The sequence below is a fragment of the Lagenorhynchus albirostris genome, chromosome 13, assembly GCF_949774975.1.
Source record: "Lagenorhynchus albirostris chromosome 13, mLagAlb1.1, whole genome shotgun sequence".
NCBI classification, from domain to species: domain Eukaryota; kingdom Metazoa; phylum Chordata; class Mammalia; order Artiodactyla; family Delphinidae; genus Lagenorhynchus; species Lagenorhynchus albirostris.
This window is the reverse complement of record NC_083107.1, coordinates 37,585,560-37,599,933: the sequence shown is the minus strand read 5'-3', so window position 1 is coordinate 37,599,933 and position 14,374 is coordinate 37,585,560. Positions and strand designations below refer to the sequence as shown.

At 34.0% G+C, this 14,374-nt stretch overlaps 1 protein-coding gene across 1 annotated transcript in view; it reads right to left on the bottom strand.

Annotated features, from left to right (window-relative positions):
* Positions 1-14,374, bottom strand: part of USP34 (ubiquitin specific peptidase 34) — a 231,927-nt gene that overhangs the window by 176,764 nt on the left and 40,789 nt on the right. Inside the window, exons 3-5 of the mRNA XM_060169925.1 lie at positions 9,083-9,503; positions 3,565-3,615; positions 3,254-3,403 (exon numbers count right to left, since the gene is read on the bottom strand). Coding sequence (XP_060025908.1) covers positions 3,254-3,403; positions 3,565-3,615; positions 9,083-9,503 — 622 coding nt within the window. The remainder of the gene's footprint in view (positions 1-3,253; positions 3,404-3,564; positions 3,616-9,082; positions 9,504-14,374) is intronic.

The following is a 14,374-nucleotide window of genomic DNA, read 5'->3' as shown; positions in this document are numbered from 1 at the left end:
AATTTGTCATATCTGTTTTGTAAAGCATATATTCATGAGGTTTATTAAGGCTCATTTGTACTTTTCCATTCATATTAATAAAATAAATCCCATGACTCTTAAATTCTTTATGCAAAGTCCTTAGGCTTTGTTATTTTGTAATTAATAAAAGGTGTCATGTCTGAGATGACTAACTCAGGCATCTTTGCTGACGGCTGAGGCAGGATACATACTATGAGCTATAACCACCATGCATCTCAGTGGGGAAACTTCTATGAGGACTCTACATTCTACTTCTATAAGCTGTACTAAATATTGGTTAACTGCTTTTGCTGAAAATCTACAGACCAATACAAAATAAGAAAACTACATATATAAAGATTTTGTTGTTATTTCCCTGAGGTGGCAGTCATTATTACTAAGAATAGATCCTTATAAGAGTGTAGTAATACTTGTGCAAAACTGAGAACTCTCCTAACAGTGTTAGTTTAGAAATGCTAAAGCAAACTTCTGAGACTGAAGTAAGTGTATGGGCCTAAGCGTATTATCAGATTTGAACCTTAACTGATCAAATAAGAGTTTTCCTTCTTTGCTGATAACTCAGACTCAAGGCAAAGTGAGTTTTCCTGTGCTGCAAGCTAAAGTTCTAGGAGATAACACCACCTTCCTCATTAAGAGTGAGGGAATGACCCTAGAAAACAAACAGAATGGCTTGGTTCCCAGAAACTGATATAAACATGTTTTCTTCTGAATGTGTGATTTATTATAATCAAGTGTGGGAGAAACAGGTACTCAATAAGGTCAGGCCTTATCTACCTTACCATAAAAGTAGTTTATAATTCGTAGAATTTTTTGCTTTTCAAGAAAAGGATTGCCCTAAAATTCAATAATTTTTTCATTATTTAAATGTAGGAGTTTTTGTTCCTGTATGAAAGCCCATGGAAAATCAGAGATTCCCAAATAAGGGACCTTCAGCCTTACTGAAGCTGAAACAACATGGCTAAACAAGCTGCCTATTTCTCAAGAAAAGAAATGAGACATACAGAAACGACCAGGGTTTATCATTTACAATGATCCACTAAAGGAAACTACTCTGCTCTAGATCAACTTGTATGTGACTAGAAAAGTCTGAAATTTAAAGGCCTTAAAGTTTCTCAAAATGCAAAAAGGATGTCTATTTCAATTGTTTAAAGTGGCTGCTAAGTGTTTTCATATAAACTTCAGGCAGAGTGGTCAAAACTCCAAAAAAAGGTCAGAAATCATGCCAACACTTATATTGCTTTAAATGTCACCAGTCCCTTAAGAAAAACTCCAAACTCTGAAAAAAATAAAGTACAGGGTCTGCAGACAACTTAATTACAAAAAGAATTGTAATTTAAGCTCTTAATTTGCACCAAAGTATTAACTGTATTTTTAAAAATTAGAAGAAAGCAAAATCAAAAAATATTTTTTTATGAGGAAAAGATGCCAAATGAGAGTTACCCACTCAAGTTATAAAACCTTTGGTTAAAAAGTACATTATGTTATACTCTCAGGAAAAAAACAAACATAGATTATAGTATCCAAACAATTACATTATTAATTTAAACAGTATGACTAATTTTAACTTTGGTTTAATAGTCTCAGTTGAGTTACAAGATAAAGTTATGCAAATTGACAACAGCCCACCAATTAGCAGTCACAAAAAGTCTGAAGAGAAAAATGAAACAGAATCCAAACCTCCAAACAGAATCCAAAGTAAAGGATTACTTTTCAAGAGAGAGCAATAAGTTACCTGTAACGAGGCTTCCACAATAGACTTTTAACACCAAGATTTAGTAAAATTAATTCAAGAAATACATTTTAATTCAGGTTAATATTCCTGATTAAGGAAAACTGTTGATAAATTATTTTTTGAACTTTGGATTTCAAACTCAGTTATTTACCCTGTCTAAATTTATGACAATTTAAAACTAAAATGTCAACACAGGATTTAAGTTCACTCAAAAGTCTGTATTTTATTCTTTCTCCCAAAGGAAGCCAAACTGAATAAAACTTTCTTTCAAACAAATACAGTCAATCAGACTAACAGAATCAGGTTAAGTGTTAATAATAGCTAAAATAAATAGCAGCACCAGTCACTAAGGGCTTACTATGTATCAGGTGCTATTAATAAGAGCTTAAAATCTTAAAACCTCACAACAATCTTTTAAGGTAGATCACCATATTTATCATTCCCATTCTACGAATTAAAAAATTGAGGCTCAGGTTCAGAATTCAAATGCAATTGTGACTCCAAAGTGTATATTCTTAACCTACCATGCTACACTGCCATTACATGTAGCATGTTCAACCTGTCAGAAACCAAGGAATTTGGGGACTAAAAATGACCTTGATACAAATTAATTATTTCAAATATGGAAACATGGAGTTCCAGATACTCAATAAATTTGAGTAAAGCCAGTGTCCTCTCCAGTGTTATTTCTACACTGGAAACGAGGAAACAAAGTTATTTTGTTCAGTCTTTTTTCACCCTGTATTTTATATACACACTTGAAGTATTTCACAGTAGTTATTACTTAAGGTAACTCAGTTAATACAAGAATTCAGGCTTTGGTAAAGTTAGATTTAAGTATTGCTTCACTATTTTTTTAAATGATGACCAGAATAGAAGATTATTTTAGGTTAGATTTTAATACACAGGTGGTAAAATGTATTTCTTCTCTCTGCTTCCACACATATTGTGCTTCACAGTAGCTGACATTCACAACATTTGAAAGAATTATCTTCTTTACAAAGGCAAAAAGAAATGTTAGTTCTTCACTTGCAATATACAGGGAAGTCAGACACACTGTAGTAGTGCCCTAGGCTAGGCTAACCATCATTTAAGTAACCAAAAACTCTAAAATTTCCCAGTACAAAATCCCTGGCTAAAGAGGTAGATGGCTAAATTTATCTAGTTAACTTAAATTCATTAAATTTTTTTTTTTTTTTTTTTTTTGGTTGTGCCGTGCGGCTTGCAGGATCTTAGTTCCCCAACCAGGGATTGAACCCGGGCCACAGCAGTGAAAGCACCAAGTCCTAACCGCTGATACAAATTCCAATTTATTATAACAAAGACATTTTAAAAAAGATTTCTGTACTCGATTTTTTCAAAGTATAATCCAGAAGAAAAGAAAAACAAGATTGTACATGTAAATCACTCATAATCTGGCTTTTCTGAACATAAAAATTCATGTTATTAAAATACTAGACTTTGATCTCAAGATTAAAACCAATTCCAAACAATACTTACATTAGATACAACTGTAATAAATGCATGTGCTATAAGAAATGGCAAAGTTTCAGGAGTTCCATATTCAAAGCAGTCCTTCATGAGAGAAAGGCCATTTTTCCCACAAAACAAACATACATAACGAAGCAAATGCAATGGTACTTCTACATCCTGAAGAAAAAAGAAAATCTATTATTTTAAAACTTATCAGGAACAATTTTTATTTTATTACCAGTACTGGAAAGATACTGGTCAGGCATAAACTCAAAAAGACTTACATGAAAAAGTAAAATTTTCCATAAACCTAAGAATGAAAAAAGATAAACACTTACATTCATATCACAGAATGCCCCTAATATGTTGCTTTCTTGGGTTGATATATCCTGATTTAAAAAAAAAAAGAAAAAAAGGTAAATACAATTACATCACACTACTACATGACAATCTTTAAAAACTACGATTTTTTAAAGATTGATTTTATAAAAACTCACCGATTGTACAATTGCTTCTCATCATCAACAGCAGTATTCCTAACTGAAGCTAATATGATTCAGTTCTAAAGTATACTTTAACTCTTCTCCAAAGAAATCTTTCTATACTATATGCTACACATTATTTTGCCTTCTTAAACAAAAACCTTTCCTTAAATAATTGGGGTAATTTTTGAACACATTTTAAACTTAGTTAAGTGGTTTTGAAACTGTACTCGGGAAATCTCTAGAGGTATACTCAAAAGTTCCACAACGTGCTTTCCATACGTAAGATTTAAACTACCTAAAAGCATACTCATCCACTGTTGGTGTGAATATAAGCTGGTATGACCTTGTTGCAGGATAATTTGGCAGTTACCTATCAACATTTAAAATGTACCTTCCCTTTGACCCAGCAAATCAACTTCTGGTTATTTATCCTAAACAACTAGTAAAAGTAGTGCTGGAAAATGTATGTATAATGATGCTCACTGAAACTATTTATAACATCTCAAAATTAGAAACAACTTCAATATCCATCAATAGGCTGGCTAAATAAAATGGTGACATAACCATCTAGGGTCTTATGCAGCCTTCAAAAATAATACGGTGAAATGGCATGAGGGATTATCTTTTTGGGATGATGAAAATGTTCTCAAATTGAAATGTGGTAATGGTTGCACGGCTCTATAAATTTATGAAAATAATATATACTTTAAGCAAGTGATTTTTATGGTATGTAAAGTATACCTTTAAAATGCTGTTAAAAATAAGGTGAATCAAAAAATAAATAAGGTGAATTCCATATGCACAGGCATATAAAGATAATATCCTGTATTTGTTAAAAATAGAATTTATGAACATGATCTAATTTTCATAAATTTTTAAATGTCTGAAAATATCTGAACTAATTTCATAACAATTTTTTTTGACGAGAGAATGGAGAAAAAGGAGAGATTCAAGGCCTTTTATTTTAAACTCTATATTTTGTATAGTCTATGCTTTTTTAGTCATATTGAAAGTGTTACTTTTATAATCAGAAGGTTAGATACTTTCAGCTGAAAAGTTAGCTGCCAAAGGAACCCATTCATTCTTTGCTGTTACCTGTTTTACGTAAAGTTTGACTGCTGAAATAAAGTTTGAAAACAACTGATTGAGAGCATACATAAAACTCTCAGAACATTTCAGAATAATCAAAAACTGTCCTAAGAGAGGTCAAAACACTTGTCAAATTAAGTGTAATAAACCTCCTTAAATGTATTCTCAAACCTCTACTACCAGGGCCACAGTTAAAGTTTTAAGTTATTCTTAGCAAACCTTTTGTCTTCAAAAAATCCAGAATATAAGAACTCCTGTGGTATTACTAAATACGATTCATGGACCAGATGAACCATGCTGAAATATCAAATTGGAGTCAAGATTTCTACTGCCTAACATGAACACAGCTAGAAATTCTCCTAACAGAATTCTATTCTGATGTGCAAAATGTTACTCATGGACTTGGTTGTATCTATTTTAGCTACTCAGAAGATCTGTTTTACCATTTCATATTTCTACTCTGGATACATGAAGCCACTACCCTAAGGTGTTATTATAATCTCATTTTAAGTAGTATGCAAAGAAATGAACATAGATCTGTTGGTAACAATACTAGGAGCAACACTAGGAAGTCTTGATAAAAGCTGAACCTTCTCTCAAAAGCTCTCATTATAGAGGATCCCTGAAAAGGTGTTAAGAAACCTATCAAGAATTTTTTAAGTTTTTGTTTTTTTCCCCAAAACCTCACATTTATTACATAAGATGATGCCACTCTCTTTCTAGAACTAAACAGAGGAATATGCCTACTACTTTAAAAGATACTCTAAAACAAAGAGAAATAAAGGAGTAACTAGAAAGTAATTCTATATCTAATTAAGCAAATGTTGCTCTATGATCTAACCACAAAGAATTGAAGGCTAGAAGATTAGGAATAAAATATTTGCATAAAAAAGTCATTGATGTTGGAATTAGATAGTAGTGATGGTTACTTATTAAAGTGTATACTTTAAAAGAGTAAATTTAAAACATTTAATTTTTTTTAAAAAGGGTGAATTAAAAGTCAGTAGAAAGTGGCAAGAAAAAAAAACAGCCTAGATTCAGAAACTTGGACAATAAAACAACAATATATGTATTTAATCTGCCAGAGCATATTATACCTACCTTTAACAGAAGGGCAAAGATCTCTCTTCTCTCTCAATTTTTATACTCATCTCGCTCTAAGAAAAATACTTAACACTAGAGCAATACCTCATTTGATAGAATTACCTGTATTATTCAGGATTAGGAAAAGAATGCCACTGGCCTCCACAAAACTTTTAATGTGAATTAATATTATGTATTTTAAATTACTACATCTTTAAAAATATTTTCAACTTCAACAGGAGGGAAAGAAGGATGGAGGGAGGAAGGGAGGAGGAGAGGCTTCAAGTTCCCATCTTAATTCACTATTGGCAATGGATTACAATAGTTAGTGATTAGTCTGAAACATTTGAGAAACAATGCAGTAGAATTAAGACCTGAATTCTAGAACTCTCTGAGCAATATGCTATGCAAATGTGATCAAAACTTTTAACCTTCGTAAGTCAGTTTCCTCTTACATGAAATAAGGATACTGACTAAGTTTCTAAAGTCACAGGTGTCAAAACACTAACACAGGAGTACTGAATATTCTCCTAGAGTCTTGGTCAATTTGTGCCTCTTAAAAAAAATAAATAAAACCAAAAGTAAAAGGTCTTATCAGGAAAGGATGCATATAACAGTATGAAGGGAAGACTGGATGGACTACCTCCTTATAAAAAGGTGGAATTAAACATCTCTATAGTAAACTCTATAGCACTGCATAATAAATATTAGTTTTAAGATATCTGTGTGTATGTATATAGACACATACACATAATTTTATAATATATATGTATGTTACACCAAGGATTTTTTTTGTTTTTTGGGGTTTTTTTTGCGGTACACGGGCCTCTCACTGCTGTGGCCTCTCCCGCTGCGGAGCACAGGCTCCGGATGCGCAGGCTCAGCGGCCATGGCTCACGGGCCCAGTCGCTCCGCGGCACGTGGGATCCTCCCAAACCGGGGCACGAACCCGTGTCCCCTGCATCGGCAGGTGGACCCCCAACCACTGCGCCACCAGGGAAGCCCTACATCAAGGTTTTGATCGGAGACCCTTTGAAACAGCTGGCCCTTAACATATTTAATAACATGGCCAAAGGACAGAAACTAGAAATTTTAGAGTATTTATAACATCTCATTACTAAGATATTAGAAACTTGGGAAACAGCTCTTATGAACAGAATATTAAAGAAGCACATATAAATTCTGTATAAGGAGATTAGAATTCTGTATAAGAATACAGAATTCTGTATAAGGAGACTCCTACTTTATTATATCCAAGAGTGGTTTTTATTAGAATTTTCCTAAAGTTAATGAAGCCACTGCTTTCAACCAAGTAGTCACATGGAATGATCCTAAAGAAGAGTAATAATGGGGCATTTTATTCCACAAGGAGAAGTACAGGGGAGTGTGACTATGCCTACATTTGGAGATTATCATATTTGAAAATCATTTTTAAAAAACTGATGAGGAAATTGATTTTGAGAGCAAAATGGCAGATTTAGTATTGCTGTAACTCTACCAACAGATTTTTAACTGGAGAAAAAATATTTCTAAGACACTCTGCATGAATTTTACATATCTACATCCCTAACCAAACTATTTTTAGCATCTTTCAATTATCAATTTAAGGCATTAAAAACACTATTTGTGTGGTGTTCTTAAGATTAAATTTTACAGCTTTGCATAAATGGATCCCCTTTTTGTTGAAAAAGGATTCCAAGATGACATTTTTTAGAATGATTAATAAATATCTGATGTCATATAAGAGATTTATTAAAAGGTTTCTACATGGAAAGATAATAGGCTAAAAATTCTAGAAGACAGAGCACAGTCTGATTTAAAATATTCTTATGGAGAATTCCGATAGGGAAAACACCCACCTCCTGGGCTATGTTTTTAAATAGTCTCAATTCAATGTGAAAATATTTCCAGTAAAGGACAACTTTTTTTCCAGATGAAGAAGGAAGTTTAGAGAAGTCAGAATGGAGGTTATAGAAAAAATAAGCTGGAGAAAATAGACAGCCTTAAAAAAACAAAAAGCATATGGTATATTTGTTAATGGCCACAACTCTACCCATTCCTGGATGCACGAAAAACAGAATGTACTTAAAAGTTTAAAATGAAACTTTACCTCTCCTCCTATCCAGAGATGGAGTCTACTTCACACCCCTTTGATCTGAGCTGCCCTTGTGAATTGCTTCAACCAACAGGGATGTGGTAAAGTTGATACTTTGTGGTTTCAAAGGGTGGACCTTTATAAGAGGCCTTACAGCTTTCCAGTTTTGCCTTCCTGGATCAATGCTAAGACTACAATGTAAGGAAGATAGTCTACCCTAGTAGAGAGGCCATGTAGAGAAAAATCCAAGGAGCCCTAAAGAGCAGCCAGCACTATCAGATGTGTGAATGAGACCATCTTGGACTTTCAAACCCATCCAACTCCCAAAATAAATGCAAGTGCCTAAGTAAGGCCATACAAAACCAGCAAAGAAATTGCCCAAGCAATACACAGAATCATGAGAAATAATTAATCACTGTTGTTTTAAGCCATTATTATAATACATTATCACATAACTGTTTCAATTCCTGCTATCTGTAGAAAAAATGCCATTATGTAAATACCTAAGATGGGTTACTGATCTCCTGGAAAGGCTTGTATAAATATCTCTAGTGGAGGAGGGAAGGAGGAAAAGAGGGAGGTGGGGGGGGGAGGGAGGGAGTGAGGGAGTGGAAAAATATCACTAGTGAAATAAGTAAAGCATCTTGACATACAAAAGAAAATACTATTATTTAAAACTAGTAATTACATATAATTTGTTAAGCATTTTTTCTTTACAAAAGGAATTCCAAATTCTGTTAACCTATGTTTCTAAGAATGAAATTCAAAACTCTATGTGCTTCTTTTTCCTCAGTTATTACTTTTTGAAAGAGTCACAGTAAATACAGCACAGATCTACATCAGCAAAATGTCTATCACTGACAGTTTAATTTTATGAGTTCAATTTATAAATCTTTCCTTAATAGAACTATGCTGAGCAAATGTTCAACACAAGTTGCTACAGAAATGGTCTGAAGAAATCTGAAATAATTCTTATAACAACAGTGATTTTTATAATTTTTCCCATCAATAATGACTATCTTCATATTTATTCATAAGTGAGAAATTACCAACATAACCATGACTTGGTATTACTTAAAATTCACAATACCTATTTTTACATACCTCTATAGTAGGATGAGTATTATGTTTGTAAGCAGTATATAAGGGAAACTGAATTTGAAAAATTTTTGCCACACATAGTAACAGTTTTTCCTTCTCATCTGTACTCCATAAACTAAAAGGATCAGAGCTCTTTGAAGATTCCTCCTCAGTCAAAATACAAATTCTTGTAGAGTTTGATTTTTTTTCTATTGATTTTTGTCTTTCTGTACTTCCTTCATTACACTCTCTTTCTATATTCAGTGGTTCTTCCGCTTGATTACTCTCATCTTGCCACGTGGAATCTATGTTAATAGTAGTACAATGTTTACAAAGCTGGTCCCGGAGCACTTGAACTTGGGCAATCACTAAGTTAATAAGTGCACACACTACTTGGTTAAAAATCTCCAAATGCTTATATTCTTTGAAGCAGCATAGACATTGCCTATAAGAGAAAAAAAAGTTTTCAATAAATCAATGCTTCCTAGAGAGGCAACAATTATATCTTTCTAAAAAGTAATATAAAAAAACAAATACTAAAATATCTTTTGAATAATTTAATTTCCTCCTTCCTGGTAGAGTTAGCACTACAATAACTTAAAAAGACAGCATCACACCAAAAACTGGTACTGGTAAAAAGTCACCATGTTAGGTCGACAGCTATCATCTTCAGTTTTATGTGTGTATTTATCTGTCCCTCTAGACAAAGAACAAGAATTATGGCTATATCTTTGCTTCTCTAAGTACTAACTACTCAATACATGTTTAACAAATATCAGGAAACTGGCTATAATAAAATACCTTATTAGTAAACCCAGCTCATTATTTTACATAAGGGATTTTGTTGTCAACTAATAAAAAAGCTACATTTAAAAATAATTTGCTTGGGACTTCCCTGGCAGTCCAGTGGTTAAGACTCCACACTTCCACTGCAGGGGGCACGGGTTCGATCCCTGGTTGGGGAACTAAGATCCCGCATGCCATACCACGCGGAGCTGCTGATAATAATAATGCTGCTGATATAATAATTTGCTTGAAGGCTACTTAGGAGGGACATTCCTATCCTATCTGACAGATCAAAAGTGTTTAAAGAACACACACACGCTCACACTCTCTCTCTCTCTCTCGCACTTCAGCTCCAGTAAAAAAACAAAAATAAATAAAAATAAGAGTCAGTAATTACTACATACAAATCTAGTTCTCTTAGACATGTTCAGTTAGTAGCACAATGCCTGGCATATTGTGGATAATCAAAGGGGTCTGGTGAATCAATAAGTAAATAATACACAGTACCAGGTTACAATGTATCCAATAACAGATGACAGTTAAGCAACTATCACTTAAAATTTGCACCTAGTTATATTATCAAAACAAATCAAAACTCTTATTGTACCAAATAGATCACCAACTTCCTGTATGACCATGTAAGAATAACTTCATTTCTCCAGGTGTGGCAAATTTGAAGTATGGCCACAAATTCTTTACTACTACTCTTCCCTTTAAAAGGTGAAGCCCAATTTTCCTCCCCTTGAATGTGGACTGGACTTAATGACTGGCTTCCAATGAATGGAATGTGGCAGAAATGACAGTGTATGACATCTGAGACTAAAGACATTACCACTTCTGCCTTGCTCTCTTTTGGATCACTCACTCTGGGGGAAGCCAGCTATCATGAAAAACACTCAAGGAGGCCATGGTAAGGGCCACATGAGAAAAAACTGAGTCCTCCCACTAACAACCAGCACCAACTTGCCAAACATGGAAGTGAGTCAACTTGGAAATAGATCCTCCAGTCCCACGTAAGGTCATCCAAAGATGACCATAACCTGGCCAAATCTTGACTACAACCTTATAAGAAATCCAAGCCAGAACCAACCAACTAAACCACTCCCAAACTCCTACCCATAAAATAATTGATGATAAATGTTTGTAATTGAGATAATAAACATATCTCTGAGGATAACAAACGTTTATTGTTTTAAACACTACTTTTGGAGTACCTTGTTACACAGAAATGCATAAATGATACATCAGGACTATTTTCTCCATGGCAAAATGAAAGGGATTTTATCTCTAAGGCCTCCTCCAGTTTTAAATTCTATAATATCGCAATTTCTACAAGAAGAAAAATAAACACATTACTCAACATTTTTCTGATGAGTAGCTTCTTCCTTTAAGTTTAGGAAAAACCAAGTTCAAAGTGAAGGATCATACATCTGACTATCTTTAGTGAAAATGAAATCTGAGTTTCCCCTCAAAAAACAACCTTGAGGGGCTTCCCTGGTGGCGCAGTGGTTGAGCGTCCGCCTGCCGATGAAGGGGACACGAGTTCGTGACCCGGTCTGGGAAGATCCCATATGCCGCGGAGCGGCTGGGCCCGTGAGCCATGGCCGCTGACCCTGTGCGTCCAGAGCCTGTGCTCCGCAACGGGAGAGGCCACAACAGTGAGAGGCCCGCGTACCGCAAAAAAAAAAAAAAAAAACAACCTTGAGGTCAGATTTTGGATTAGGAAAGCCAAAGAGCTAGTCAAATTTACTATAAAAGTGCAGTCAGGTATGGATCTAGAGATTATCATACTGAGTGAAGTAAGTAAGAAAAAGACTAATATCATATGATAATCACTTATATGTGGAATCTAAAAAAATGATACAAATAAACTTATTTACAAAAGACTCACAGACTTCAAAAACAAATTTATGGTTACCAAAGGGGAAAGGTGGGGGGAGGGATAAATTAGGAGTTTGGGATTAACATATATATACAACTATATATAAAATAGATAGGGACTTCCCTAGTGGTCCAGTGGTTAAGAATCCATCTTCCAATGTAGGGGACGTGGGTTTGATCCCTGGTCAGGGAACTGAGATCCCACATGCCTCAGGGCAACTAAGCCCACGCACCGCAGCTACTGAGCCTGCGAGCCACAGCTAGAGAAGCCCATGCACCGCAACAAAAGATCCCGCATGCTGCAACTAAGACCCAACACAGTCAAATAAATAAATAAATAAAATCTTTAAAAAAAAAAAATCAACGAGGACCTACTGTATAGCACAGGGAACTCTACTCAATATTCTGTAACAACCTATATGGGAAAAGAATCTGAAAAAAGAAAGAAACACATACCATCATGAAATTTCTGAAGCCAAGGAGGGATAAAGATCCTAAAAGCTTTCGGGGAGAGTGAAAAGAGTGACAAGAAAAAGCTCAGGAATAAAAACAGCTCATACTTTCTCCTAAGTAATATTGGAAGATAAAATACAATGGAATAACACTTTCAAAATTCTGAGAGAAAATAATTTTCTATCTACAATTCTGTATCCAAGAAAAGTTATCAACAAAAGTAAGGGTAGAAGAGACATTCTTTTAGGCCAGAAAGGTCTAAAAACCATTTGTCTCCCATGTACCTTTTCTCAGAAAAGATATCATCCTAACAAAACAAAGAAGTAAACCAATAAAGATGACATAGAATCCAGTGAACTGGATATCCAATATAATGGAAAAGCAAAAGAATTTCAAGGATGATCTGAAGAGAATATAGCTGTTTCAGTAACCCTACTGAGAAATCAATACAGATTGGAGTAGGAAGATAAAAGCCAAAGGAGATGGAGGGAAGGTAAGAAAATAACAGATCACCTAATGATGTATAAAAATGTAAAAACTAGTACTAAGAAGGGCTGGAGAGTTTGGGGAAAATTAGTGATCCACACCTAGAAAATTAATCAAATGAAGAACAAGACACTAAACTCTATGAAACAAAGAATGAAAACAAAAGAAAAACAACAATTTATATCTTGTAAAATATAAAATGAACCACAGAATCTTTTTTGGCTAATAACTGAGCATTATTTTTGTTTTTAGAACTACCTCAAGAACTGATGTAACTATATTGAGAGGACGGGGAAGGGTAAATGGGTGAAATCTTTATATATCAGAAAAGTTCACAGATTATACCTAAAATTGACAGATAAAGCAACAGCAATATAATATTATTTCAGAACATAAAAGTTAGTATCAAAACCAACATCTCAAAAAGTTGAAAACAGAAATGGGGCTGAGGAGATAGGGGACAATGGACTTTTATATTATAGGCCTTTCCCTACCATTTTATTTTTTAAACTCTGTACATACTGTATTTGTACACCAATATCATACATTACCTTTCACTATCTGAGCTTATCCTATTTTCTTCTCAGTCCTTCCCGTTATTACCCACCTGATAAGACTTTACTACCTAAGTAGAGTTATATGCTGCCTATCTGAGTGGAATACGCTTACATTTAAGAACACACAATGATAAAAATTTCTAAATGACTAACAAAATATGTAGCTTCAATTAATAAAAATACTAACATTCACGAGGAAGCTACATGTCAAAATTAAATTATTTTAACCTGGATTCCATAATTCCATCTAACAAATCTTCGAATGGATCTAACATTTTCCTGGTCTGGTACTGCTGAACACATGAAAGGACTGTTCATCTACAGTATCCAACCATAGCGAAAGTTTTTTTATTTATGAGCTAATTTCTGAAAAACACTACTTTAATAGTGGTCAATATCAATATCCCACTGGTCAAATTTCTTAATTCCAAAATATAAAGTAGACCCTTGAAGAGTGGAGAACATACATTAACCTGTTCAAAAGCAATAGTGTCTAAAACTGTTATAAAAAATAGAAGTTTAATAAAACAATAAAAATAAGCAACAGCCTCAAACTTTAAGTACAAATGACAGGTGTGAAAGGTGAAATTTTTAGCCTGAAAATACAAAGACCTGACAGAACCTCCGCCTAGCTAGCACCCAGAATTATTTCAGGGGAGAAATCCTGAAATAAAGGTAAAAAGTAGACAGGTAGAAGACAACGAGGAACCTTGAATGCCTACTGAGGCATCTGCAAGATATAAAACATAAGCCTGTTTTGTAATAGGCTTTAAACAAGTCAAACAAAAACCAGCAACAATTCCAACAAGAAGAATTTTGCTGTGTGGTATCAATGCCTTCATCATGCACGACATTCCTTTCAGAGCCATGTATGCTCTTTTGCAAATTTATATTCTTTCATTTATTCTCCTAATATTCTCTCCCCATTCTCTGGATTCATTTTCCTCCCATTTCATTCCAATTTTCCATTCCAATATTAATAAAATAAAATAATGATAATCTGTTAAAGTAATATACATAACTAACTCCCTGAATCTTACGAACAAAACAAAGAAGTGGCAGCTGTATTACTGTGATGCAGCAATTAATAAAAATGATGACATAATATTTGATGACACAGAGACTGATCATAGTTCACATGAAAAAAATCAGA